This window comes from Gorilla gorilla, chromosome 2 (assembly GCF_029281585.2).
Source record: "Gorilla gorilla gorilla isolate KB3781 chromosome 2, NHGRI_mGorGor1-v2.1_pri, whole genome shotgun sequence".
Lineage (NCBI taxonomy): Eukaryota > Metazoa > Chordata > Mammalia > Primates > Hominidae > Gorilla > Gorilla gorilla.
This window is the reverse complement of record NC_086017.1, coordinates 29,975,861-29,989,471: the sequence shown is the minus strand read 5'-3', so window position 1 is coordinate 29,989,471 and position 13,611 is coordinate 29,975,861. Positions and strand designations below refer to the sequence as shown.

The 13,611-nt window shown below is 38.2% G+C and overlaps 1 protein-coding gene across 2 annotated transcripts in view; it reads right to left on the bottom strand.

The window, feature by feature from the left end:
• Positions 1-13,611, bottom strand: part of KAT2B (lysine acetyltransferase 2B) — a 115,081-nt gene that overhangs the window by 6,984 nt on the left and 94,486 nt on the right. For both annotated transcript variants that reach the window (XM_019022939.4, XM_055383265.2), the window contains exons 12-14: positions 10,387-10,497; positions 7,068-7,211; positions 991-1,105 (exon numbers count right to left, since the gene is read on the bottom strand). In XM_019022939.4, the coding sequence (XP_018878484.2) occupies positions 991-1,105; positions 7,068-7,211; positions 10,387-10,497 (370 nt within the window). The remainder of the gene's footprint in view (positions 1-990; positions 1,106-7,067; positions 7,212-10,386; positions 10,498-13,611) is intronic.

Sequence of the window (13,611 nt, the reverse complement as noted above, 5' to 3'; positions counted from 1 at the left end):
AACAGAACCCTAAAAATTAGGTGGTTTTATCCCTGTTGAGAGTAGTTAATGTACAAAAAAAAAAAAACAGATAAATGCGTGGCACAAGTAGGCATTCAATGATATGGTTGCTATTATGTCATTAATAGAGATAATACATGGAAGTAGAATTTCTGGATTTAGCATAAAAGTAAGATCTGCCAGAGGGCACATGTAATAAAGTGATATATCTGTCCAAATAACATCTTATTTTTTCTGGAAAATTTTTGCTTGATTTTGTTTTGTTTATTAAAGCTTAAATATACTAAAAAGAACTTGGATTTGAACTGAACAAAATTGCCAAATGATATTCAATGGCTTTTGACCTATAAAAACAACTATTTGGTATGGTTTAACCCAACACAACTCAACTCTAACATACAGACAAGAACCCTTAGGAAAACTACTGTAAAATAGGGAATATGAAACAAGGTATATGATTTCCACCACACATAACAAATAGTATTTTTTAGAAGTTTGGGGAGACTAGTCAAGCACAGATCTTGGAGGCTGCAACCATGGTGGCAATGAGACATGGTGCAAACAGTAAGGTGTTTGGCCGTCAGAGCTGGGCTGCTTCTAATTCTGACCATTACTGGCTATGTGCCCTTTAACAGTAAATGATCTAACTGCTTTGGAACTCGATTTCCCCATTTATAAAATAGGATTCCCTGCTTTCAAGGTTGCATATGTGTAATAATTCGCACTGTGCTACAAATGGCAGACTCTTAATAAGTGGTGGATATTAACAGCTATTACAAGGGGGCATCTAAGCTCCCTTTGGTTTGTTTGTATTGGGTGGTAGGGAAGACATAAAAGGATGACATTTGTTGCCTTTTTAAAAGACTAGAGATAACACAGAGACGGGCAGGGCAATAAAGCTTTCGAAGTTACTGCATTCTGGAAATTGTTTCAAACACAAACCACGGCATTACCAAAAAATTTCGCTTTTAAAAGAAGGTCTATACGTACTAATTCCAGGAATGCTTTCTATAGGAATCTGTCGAACTCCATCTTTAAAACATGAAAGTCCAGGGTAAACTTTTCGAATTTGTGCCTGTTTTCTTTCAATCAGCTTTTTAATTATCTGTAAAGCACAGGAAGGAAATGTGTTTAGGGAAAGAAGTCTATGGATACAGTTCAAGTCAGTCAACCTAATGAAATGTTTTCCTAACAAAACAGTCTTTTTTATGAAATAAGACGGGAGAAAGGGGTGAATGCTATTTAACAAGTAAGAAATGAACAGATTATATTATACCATGTCTATTCAGTGACATTCACAAAAACATCTTTGAGTTACTTGTCCCTGACATCCAGAAAAGCCAATATTGAGAAAACACACAGCCCCTAGGGCCCACTTGTCATCTGTAGCATAAGAGCCAATTATTTTGCCCTGCTTCTCTGAGGAGGCTCTGCCAGAATTACAGGAAAGCCGCCCTGAGCATTCACTACTCAGTCAAGTGACAGAACCTCTTCACTTCCCATAACTAGGAACTGTTCCCTTCAGACTAGAGAAGCAGGTAAATGGGCCCCAGAAAGTCCCAAAAGCCTACAGTAGTTAAAGCTTTACTATTTAAATTTTTCAAGGCTGGAGCTCCAACCTATTCTGGCTGCATCAAAAAAGCAGCTCTATAATAGTAGGCTGTCATGAGAAGAAAGAAAAGAATAATGCAATTTAAAGTATCATCTATTAAAGCAACACAACCATGACATGAGCCATCACACTGACTGAGAAATTTTGAGAGATGTTTTGTTTGTTTTGTAAAATAATTATTAATATGCTGAGGTAACTACTTCCAAGACAGTGAGGTTATCCCTTTAATTAAAAAAAAAAAAAAAACAACTAAAAAATCCCATCCGGAAATTAAACATATCATAACGAAATTTTGGAAAAACGAAACAAAACAATAGAAATCACTAATTGCATTCACAAACGAAAACAAAAAAATCTACTTCCTGATTGATTTCAAACATATAGCTGGTAAATACTGCAGCATGAATATGTAATCCTAACAGTTAAACAAATAACTTCATAAAATGAATGGGACTAGTAAAAGTATATTCCTAGTAAATCTAGATCAGTGCTGTCCAATAGAGACATAATGCAAGCCACGCATGTAATTTAAATTTTTCTACTAGCCGCATTTTTAAAAGGCAAAAAGAAACAGGTGAAATTGATTTTAATAATGTATTTCATTTAACCCATTATATCTAAAATGTCATTGTAACATACAATTGGAAAAAAGTGGAAGATATTTTACATTGCTTTATTCATATGAACTCTTGAAAATCAGAGGATTGGCCAGGTGCAGTGGCTCACACCTGTAATCCCAGCACTTTGGGAGGCCGAGGTGGGTGGATCACTTGAGGTAAGGAGTTCGAGACCAGCCTGGCCAACACGGTGAAACCCCATTTCTACTAAAAATACAAAAAATTAGCTGGGCATGGTAGTGCACGCCTGTAATCCCAGTTACACAGGAGGATGGGACAGGAGAATTGCTTGAACCTGGGAGGTGGAGGTTGCAGTGAACCAAGATTGTGCCATTGCACTCCAGCCTGGGTGACAGAGCGAGACTTCCTCTTAAAAAAAAAAAAAGAAAGAGAAAGAAAAGAAAATCAGAGGATTTTATACTTACAGCATGCCTTAATTTTGACTAACCACATATCAAGTCCTCAGTAGCCACATGTGGCTAGTGACTGCTACTTTTGACAAGGCTGATCTAGATGGGTGCTTTCCATTTATTTATTTTAAGTCCATTTATTTATTATAAGTCCAAATCTTTAAAAAAAAAAAAAAAAGAAAAAAGAAACCTGGCTGGGGGTGGTGGCTCACGCCTGTAATCCCAGCACTTTGGGAGGCCGAGGTGGGCAGATCACGAGGTCAGGAGATCGAGACCATCCTGGCTAACACAGTGAAACCCCTTCTCTACTAAAAATTACAAAAAATTAGCTGGGCGTGGTGGCGGGCGCCTGTAGTCCCAGCTACTCGGGAGGCTGAGGAAGGAGAATGGTGCGAACCCAGGAGGCAGAGCTTGCAGTGAGCCAAGATCATGCCACTGCACTCCAGCCTGGGTGACAGAGTGAGACTCTGTCTCAAAAAAAAAAAAAAAAAAAAAAAAATCCCAAGGGCAATCTCTTAAATCGACACCTTCAGAGAATACGCTGAAGACTGTTTCAATTTGAAAAGTTTCCTTCTCTTCACCAAGGGACTCTCAAACGCAATGACCTACAGATGGCTTCCACTCACCTCATGTAGCACCTTAAAGATTGTGGGCTCCTGAGAAGTGACTGTTAATGGGAATGCGAGGCGTCCTAAGCTCTCTGTACCTCCAGTAATCAGTATGGAGAAGAGATCTTTTTTAATTTACTGTTTTCATTTTAGATACAGGGGGTATTATGGGTATACTGTGTGATGCTGAGGTTTGGGCTTCTAATGATCTCACTGCCCAAGTAGTGAGCACAGTACCTGACAGGTAGTTTTTCAACCCTTACTCCTCTCCCTCTCTTGCCTCTTTTGGAAACTCCAGTGTCTACTGTTCCCATCTTTGTGAGCATGTATCCCCAGTGTTCAGCTCCCACTTATAACAGAAAACATGCAGTATTTTGTTTTCTGTTCCTGTGTTAATCTGCTTAGGATAATGGCCCCAGCTAAACCCACACTGTTGCAAAGGACATGATTTTGTTCTTTTTTATGGCTGCATAATACTTCATGGTGTATATGTACTACATTTTCTTTATCCAATCTACCTTTGATGGGCACCTGGATTGATTTCATGTCTTTGTTATTGTGAATAGCGCTGCAATGAACATAAAAGCACATGTATCTTTTTGTAAGAACAATTTATTTTCCTTCGGGTATATGCTCAGTAATAGGATTGCTGTGTGGAATGGTAATTCTATTTTTAATTCTTTGAGAAATCTCCAAACTGCTTTCCACAGGGGCTGAACTAATTTGCATTCCCACCAAGAGTGTATAAGCATTCCCTTTTCTCCACAGCTTTGCCAACATCTGTTATTTTTTTAACTTCTTAATAATAGCCATTCTGACTGGTGTGAGATGGTATCACATTGTGGTTTTGACTTGCATCTCAGAAAGGAGATATTTTCATTGTGTTCTAGTGTATTAACTTCACCCCCGAGGAAAATATCTTCACCTCCCTAGAAAATATCTTCAACTCCCTACCATGACCATAAAATCAATGCCTTCCAAATGAAAGTATGTCCTCATCTTCTTCTCCTGAAGTCCATAGCTCAGTCCTATGATCTACTGCTGTCAGTTTTAGGGTCTCCCAAAGCAGAAAATTTCAGTGGAGTAGTTCCCCATCTCCAATACATCACCCAGTCTTTGCATGTCTCCTTATAAAAAAATTGCATTGAGTTTCCCCATCCTTACTTTGGCTTCTCCAACCCCAGTTCCTTGTATTGTCACATGTAGATTAAGATTTAAGAACTTATCCCCCCACCCACCACCCAGCCTATCCACACATACATGTACATAGGTATATGTATGTACACACACACACACACACACACACACACAGAGGCACATATATACCCAATTATGCTTGCTCATAGCCTATTCGCACTTTCTCAAATAGTGCCTTCATCACCAACATAACAATGGTCCTACCTGTTCATGTGCCCACAAATCTGTTTACATTGGGCTCTGAGCCTCTGCTAATGCAGATTTCATTACCAGGCTGCCCAGTTCAAAACAAATGTCCCACAAAGCCATGTCAGGTGACATGAGGCCCCTACAGATCCTACCTTTCCCTTGGAGTCAACACTCACAAAGTAGCACTTAACTCTCCACTCTTGGTCCACCTGTCCAACTATACTAGTTTTCTCTCTCTATCTCTACTAATGACAACTACAACTTATTCTGCCCTTTATACTTTTAGGGGCTAGGAAATGCCTCAGAATATTCACTGTTTCTTTGCTGCCACCATGAATCCCTACCTTCCTTGAGGGGTTTTTCACAGTTGGAATAAATAATACTTACAAAAAATCAACTGAATTCTGTGGAAAAAAATACTACATGAATCCAAATATATTTTTATTGAAGTGACTTCAGATAGCTTTTTTAAAAACTAGGTTAAGATCTCCAAGCCTCCATCACCCATTCAACGGAATGTGTAAGGGAAGGCTGGAGGCAGAGGGGGAGGAGAGGAGAAAAAAGAATGGGGAGGGAGCCTTGGCTTCTAAAAAGTTGACTGCTTTGTTAGCCATCTAAAATAGCTCTGCGCTTCTGGCGTTCCCCTGTAGGTTTGAAGAGCCAACAGATCATGTACAATGTGAATTTGCAGACTCTGCCAAGGGAATCCTGCTCTCAGCTAACACCGTGAGGACGAATTAGTGCTGCTGGGAGGAGGAATGAGGAAAGAGCAGCTGACAGCGGGGTGATGGCTTTAGTTGGCCAGCAGCCTCTAACGCGGAACCATGTGCTGCTGAATCCAGACCTGCTCATTAAGCTCCACAGAGAACAATGAGGAAAGCCAGCTCTTCAGAGAGACAGGGAGAGAGAGGAGCCTGCTGTGCTTTATTAACTCTTCCAAGTGCCTACTTGGAATTCTCTCTTAGGCTGACATCTTTGAACAAAAAGCAACAAAAGTTGTTTGTATTTTCAAAAAAAAAAAAAAAAGCCTTTGCTCACTTCCCCAGGAAACACAAGAACAAGACTGAGCCACTTTAAGTAAAAGAAAAATGCTTAATGAGTAACTACTATGCACCAGACACTGTGTAAAAAGCTTTAGGGCTCTTACGTAGATAATGCCTGAGAAAAAACTAAGAACTGGGATTAAGGAGGTTAGTAGAAACCAGAAAACAAAGATGGGTATAAGACAGATGTCCTCCTAAGCTATTTGTTAGAGAAAAGTGCACTAAACGAATAACAGAAGTATCAAGTGGAATTGATGTGGGATGACACAGCTGCAAACTCCACCCAACTGGGGGCAGCCAGGAGGTGATCCTGGACTTAACACACAGAGTTCTTTCTTTCAATAAATGGCCTTTGTGTACTCCCCAGTTCTGTTCTTTTCATCATGAGTGTTTCTTTTTCTGCCTTAGAAAATTTAAAATTATTATGTATTCAACTCTGTCAACGTTTCCCTTTTACTGCTTCTCTTTTCATTCATATGCATAAAAAAAGTCACCTCAATACCAGATAACAAATCACTTAATACCTAGAAGGATAAGCCTTCAGAACTTGCCAAGTAAAAGCAGAGATTAATATAGAGTAAGGTAAGTGTCTATGTAAGATGAATAACTGAAATTCAAATAGGTGGATCAAACTGGTGCTAGAGAAGTTCAGAAGAGGAACTGGAACACACCCTGAAACGGTTTGATTTATGTGTGTGCTGAGTGAAGGGGGTGGCTAATGGACAAAGACACTTTGGAGAATAGTAAATAGATGCACTTGGAGTATTTGGAGATGAAAGTAAAGAGATAAGAGTGGGAACAATAATTGAGGCCAGAATGTAAAATGGCTTGAAGGTGAAGTTAAAATATGTCACCATATTTTACATATTTTGTATTTTACACAAATTTAAAAAGTAATGACTCTTGTAGAAATGGTAACCGAGAAAGGAAACAGATCAAGGATACCTTTAAAGAAGAAATCTATGGCCAGGAGCGATGGCTCACACCTGTAATCCCAACAATTTGGGAGGCCGAGGCAGGTGGATCACTTGAGGTCAGGAGTTCGAGACCAGCCTGGCCAACATGGTGAAACGCTGTCTCCACTAAAAATAAGAAAAATTGGCTGGGCATGGTAGCACACGCCTGTAATCTTAGCTACTCGGGAGGCTGAGGTACGAGGATTGCTTGGGCCCAGGAGGCAGAGATTACAGTGAGATAGTGCCACTGCACTCCAGTCTAGGTGACAGACAGACTCTGTGTCAAAAAAGAGAGAGAGAAGAAATCTAGATAACCCACAGCAAACTGAGAGTTTGCTATCCAGTAAGCACATACACGCAGCACCCAAGGAAATGCAACCCACCCCAGCTAAGACTGGCCTGTACAGAAGGTAAGTGAGTCAACCACCTGCTTACCTCCTTCTGCTTTTTAATGATGACAGAAAATTCTGTGTACGGGATCCGTGGATTTAGCTCACATCCCATTAAAGTGGCTCCTTCATAATCCTTGATATAGCCAACATATTTGGTTTTAGGTATTTTAATTTCTTTGGAGAAACCCTGAAAAGCAAGTAAATTCATTCATATGAACACCATGCACCAAATATCTACTGAGTGCTAACTATGTTCCAGGCACTGTGTGAGGAATCAAGACAAGCTTCTTTGAAGTTCTCATTGTACTATTCTGAAGAGGATTAGCTTAAAACCACCCATGAAGTTCAAAAACACCAGAAATCTAACTGTGTAAATAGGAAGCAAGACAACATTTTTTAAATGGCCCTAATAAAATGCAAGAAATATTAAAAAGTTTAAAACAGAAACAGGTGTTAAGTAAAAATTAGGTTTAATTTTGTACTGAATTACATAATTAAATATGACCGTTGCAAATTTCTCCCAAAGTGGCGAGGGGGTCCCCGGGATTCTCAACAAATCAATAACTAACATTGATCTAAATTATCAAAGAAAAGATGGTCAAAAAAATAAAGTGATTAGAAACTTAATGTTTCTGAGGAAATGAAATCCTTTCTTTGCAGGCAAAAAAATTCCAGACAGTCACAATGTGTGGTTGTTTCAATGACATTAATGCTTTGGAATACACTCATTTACATACTTTAAGCCATAATAACAGACTGCTTCAGAGTATATATTCAAAATTATAAATAATATATTTATAATATAAACATAATTTGCCTTAAGTATCTATTTCAGTTATTTGCAGAAAATTTCTTGAACTTCAGCACCATTGCCAGCAGTTCACTGCCTCATCTTTCAACAAAAACTTATTTTCCAACTAATTATTGCCATCATCCTCAAAGAGGACTACAGACAAGTCATTTAAGAACCATAGCTGAAATCTCATGCTTTGCACTACAGTTACAGCTGAGGAAAGCTGATGCTCAAGACCTCAGTGAAACAATCCAATTAAGTTCTCAGTGAGTTTTACCATAAAAGTTAAAATGCATCTCAAACAATGAGAAGATAATAAATAGGAGATTATTTATCTGTCTTCAGAGCACAAAAAGCTTTCTAATTACATAAGAACACATTTTAAAAAAAAAAGAAGAAGTCTGGCTGGGTGCAGTGGCTCATGCCTATAATCTCAGCACTTTGGGAGACTGAGGCAGGAGGATCACTTGAGTCCAAGAGTTCAAGACCAGCCCAGGCAACATAGCAAGATTCCCTCCCAACCCCCCACCATCTCTACAAATGATTAAAAAAAAAAAATTGCTGGGCATGGTGGCATGCACCTGAGGTCACAATTACACAGGTAGCTGAGGCAGGAGGATCGCCTGAGCCCAGGAGGTTGAGGCTGCAGTGAGCTATGATCATGCCACAGCACTCCAGCCTTGGTGACAGTGTAAGACCCTGTCTCAAAACAAACAAACAAACAAAATCCAAACCAAAACAAGTCAATAGATTTTATGTAATAACATCTTTAACATTCTGAAGATTTAAAGAAAAAGCCATAAGCAATGTTGAAACAAATATTATCCAAGGTTAATATAGTTATATACTAATAGTTCTCACAAATCAATGTACAACTAAACATTTTTATAGAAAAAGGGACAAAAGAAAATGAATTAGCAATCCAAAAAAGGAACAAATACAAAGAATTGATAAACATGGAAAAATAAATCAAACTTCACATAAATAAATTCAAACATACACAATTTATTATCTGGAAAAGTGGTAAATTTTTTTTCAGTTACCAACTGCTTTCCTGACCCCCTTATACACTGCTGACAAAAATGGAAATTTTTAAAATATTTAGCAACACATTAGAAAAACCTTGATTTATTCTAAGCAAATTACCATCAATGAGGGCAAAACATGTGCACAAACACACACCCATACACATGCACATTACCTACAAGAAACACCTAAATAGTCAAAAATGTATTGGTTAAATAAATTATTTTCTATTTCTACAACAAAATCCTAGGAAACCACCAAAATTATTATATACACAGTATGAACCAACTTTTATGTTTATATATACACAGAAAAAATACTAAAAAGATTTATGTCAAAGCATTAACAGCATAGGTATGAGCTGAGAGGAAAAATAAAAGAAAAAATTTTAAAATAAAAAAAGCATTAACAGTAAATTTCTTGGGGTGACAGAATTACAAGCCATTTTTCTTTCCTTCTTTTGCTTTATTACATTTTCTACAATGATTACACATTACTTTTATAGTCAGAAAAGTAAATGAAAATGTTTAGGAATTATAAATCACTATTAAAAATAATATGCAGTCAAAGAATAGTCCTCAGAAAGCTGAGCTGAAAACTTATTTTAAGACTTATTTAAAGAGAGACAAGTTCTCACTATGTTGCCCAGGCTGTTTCAAACTCCTGAGCACAGCAATCCTCCTGCCCTGGCCTCCCAAAGTACTAGGATTACAGGCATAAGCCACTGCACCTGGCCTGAGCTGAAAACTTCTGATAAGAAACTGCTAGGACAGAGGCCTGGTGAGGTGGCTCACGCCTATAATCCCAGCACTTACAGAGGCCGAGGCGGGTGGATTGCTTGAGTCCAGGAGCTCGAGACCAGCCTGGGTAACACGACAAAACCCTGTCTCTACTAAAAATACAAAAAATTAGCTGGGTGTAGTCACAGCTACTTGGGAGGCTGAGGTGGGAGAATCACCTGAGCCCAGGAGGTCAAGGCTGCAGTGAACTGAGATTGCACCACTGCAGTCTCAGCCTAGGCACCAAAGTGAGACCCTGTCTCAAAAAAAAGAAAGGAAGGGAGGAACGGAGAAAGGAAGGAACTGCAAAGATGACAGCCAAGCTCCTAGCCCACTATGTGCTGTAGAATCAGGACTGTTTGCAAGTTTTTATAAACTCCAGGATTTCCTCTCTGCTGTCATAAATGGAGGCCTTCCAGAAACTGAATCTGTTTTTCTCATTCACAGAGAATGCTACCCACCAAATTCCAGGACTGGGAATTTCTTATTAGAAACCATATTTCAGAATGTTAGGATGCAATATTATACCTCACTGACAGGTGACATTCATTCATTCTCTCAACAAATAGTTATTCAATACTTACTATGTGCTAGTGACACTCTCTATTCCAGGCTGAAGCTTATTTTTGACATAAGGCTTGTAAAACAAATGCCTGTTCTTATAAGTAGAAAACACTGGGGGAGAAACTTATTTGGAAGAACGCTACCTGAGAACATATTAAGAAAAGGAATGACAAAACAGTGTTGCGTGGTGAGAAACCAACCTGTTTCTTAAAGTATCCAATTGCATATTCATCTGCATATGTGAGGAAGTTCAGGATGTCATGCTTTATGTGATATTCTTTCAAATGATTCATCAGGTGTGTTCCATAGCCCTGTGTGGAAGTTAGTATACAAACAAATACATTAGACTGGGGAGAAAAATTTTTACAAATCCATCAGGAAATGATGGTGAATTCAGAAGTTTGTACTTTTACATATTTTACCAACCAGGACCTTTCCTGAAGGAAATATATTAACACCCTTTCTTGCGTTTCTTAACTTTGAAAATAAGCTATAAAACCAAAACAAAATCAAAATCCTTGCTTCAAAGATAAAAATCATCATTTGAAAATATAACTTTCTAGTTATTTGAAAATAACACACCAGGGCCACAAGTTTCTAGCTCAATCTTAAAGATCACTTGCTGAATATTAATATAAAAGTTTTCAGAATGAATGTAGGTTATGAATTTCTGCTTATCTTTAAGGTATTTGAGAATCTCAGAAGAAAAAAAAAGATGCAAATGAAAAGTGCTGATCTTCGCTAGAATATTTAGTAATCCAAGTGTTTACTGTACACCACAAACTGGCAACCCTTCTAAAGAACTGAATCATCACATACATAGCATGTTAAATTTGGTCTTATCAGACCTTTCCAAGTAAGGTCTGAGAAGCCCAGAATCTCTGAATCAGCCAGAAGACATTAGAAAGTAACTAAAGGTAGTGAACAATGTTGAATAAACTCAGTGATTGAAATATTTTTATAATATCAAGTTTTTTCAGTGACAAAGCTTACAGAAAATGTATAAATCTAACGTGATTGTTTTGGAACCTCATAAAGAGAGATAAAAGTAAATCCAAGCGTCCAGACCCAAATATCTTCACATAAATTTTCTGCAATTTGGTGGCACATTTTTCTAAAGAACTCAAATATATTCCCAGGTATGATCTCATGGAATCACAGTACCTCAAGGTCAGAAGGATCTTTGGAAGTCATTTTATCTAACCCCCTAATCCATATGAGGCTAGAAGTCTTTTGCCATCTATCATAAAAAGGCAATCTGCTAGAACACCTCCAATGTAGGCCAATTCCTTGGTGGTGAGATAGACCAATTCATTTTCAGGCATCATATAGTTGGGAATTCCTTCCTAATGTTCACCCAAGATCTGGTCGTTGTTATTTCTACTTACTGACCTTAGTTCTACTCCTAGAGTTACAAAGACTCATTCCTGCTTTTAACAGCCCTTCAAGCCTTTGAAGATTATGCTCTCTCACACATGCCCATCCGTACTTCCCCAGTCCCAAGCCAAGCACCATCAAGGCTATAGTCATTCCTCATATGGCATGACTGAATGACACCTTATCAAACTAATCACTTTTGTTTTTATTTTATTTTTTTGAGATGGAGTCTTGCTCTGTCACCCAGGCTGGAGTGCAGTGGCACGATCTCGGGTCACTGCAAGCTCTGCCTCCCAGGTTCATACCATTCTCCTGCCTCAGCCTCCCGAATAACTGGGACTACAGGTGCCTGCCACCACACCTGGCTAATTTTTTGTATTTTTAGTAGAGACGGGGTTTCACTGTGTTAGCCAGGATAGTCTCGATCTCCTGACCTTGTGATCTGCCCGTCTGGGCCTCCCAAAGTGCTGGGATTACAGGCGTAAGCCACCGCGCCCAGCCACTAATCACTTTTTTCAGAGTTTTTTCTAATATAACAATGCCTTTCTAAAGCATGGATCCTAGGACCAAGCATAATAATAAGGGGACAGTATGTCCAGTAAACAGAACAGTATCATCATCTCCCTCTTCTGCAAATTATTCTTCCATTGATGTCACCCAAAGACATTTTAGCTTTTAACTTTTCCCAAACATATCACAATACTGAACACTGAGAGTCTGAATAAAACTTGGATAAAAAGACAAATGAACTATTTCTCTCCTTGAGGAGATGATAGTAAAATGGGGAAGATAAACATATAAATACATGTGTATAGAGGTATACTATTCAACAGAGTAGACACTAGCCTCATGTGGCTATTGAGCAATTGATATGAGACTAGTCCAGTTTGAAATGTCCTGAAGTATAAAAACACACTAGGAAAAAAATTCTCATTACTAACATTTTATACTTATTACATGTTGATATGACAATAATTTTTAGACATATTAAGTAAAAAAAAGTCAAAATTAATTTCACCTGTTTCTTTTCACTTTTTTAAATATGGCTACTCTAAATTTTAAAATTACATATGTGACTTGCATTTGAGGCCTGCATTACATTTCTGTTATGCAGCATTTGTACAGAGTGATATATTTGTATCTTCAATAGTGGGCTGGGCACGGTGGCCTATAATCCCAGTGGCTCACGCCTATAATCCCAGCACTTTGGGAGGCTGAGGTGGGCGGATCATGAGGTCAGGAGATCGAGACCATCCTGAACAACATGGTGAAACCCCATCTCTTCTAAAAATACAAAAATTAGCTGGGCGTGGTGGCACGCGCCTGTAATCCCAGCTACTCAGGAGGCTGAGGCAGGAGAACAGCATGAACCAGGGAGTCGGAGGTTGCTGTGAGCCAAGATCTGAGCTGAGATCGCGCCAACGCACTCCAGCCTGGCGACAGAGCGAGACTCCGTCTCAAACAACAACAACAACAAAAACAACAAAACAAAACGATAGTGAAAAAGACCATAATAAGGTGGTAAAGAGAAGGCGAATAGAGGAAAAGAAAATGTTTAAGCTAGGCCTTAAAAGAGCTTGTCAAATTGAAAACAAGAGAAGGAAATGGATTAGAAATCTAAATGTAAGGTAAAATAAACCTTTACAAAAGTATTATAAAAAGATATAGGAAAAGTGGGCATATAACTTAGGGATACAAAAAGGCTTCTTAAAGAAAATATAAAATGCAAAATCATGAAGTAAAAGACTGATTATTAAGTAGAATACTTCAAATTTTAAAACTTCTTCAAGGCACCATAAGTAATCAAAGATACCATAAACAAAAGACAAATGACAAGTGCAGGGGGTGTAGTTGCAACATATATTACAAAGATTTAATATCAAAAATACATAAATATCTTCTATAGAATCAATATAAAAAAGAGATAGAATAAAAGAAAATTTGTCAAAGGCTAGAACAAGAATAAATATTACCAGTAAATATAAGAGATATGTTCGACCTCAATAGTGATCAGAGCACTCTACCATAAAATGAAATATTGCACTTGA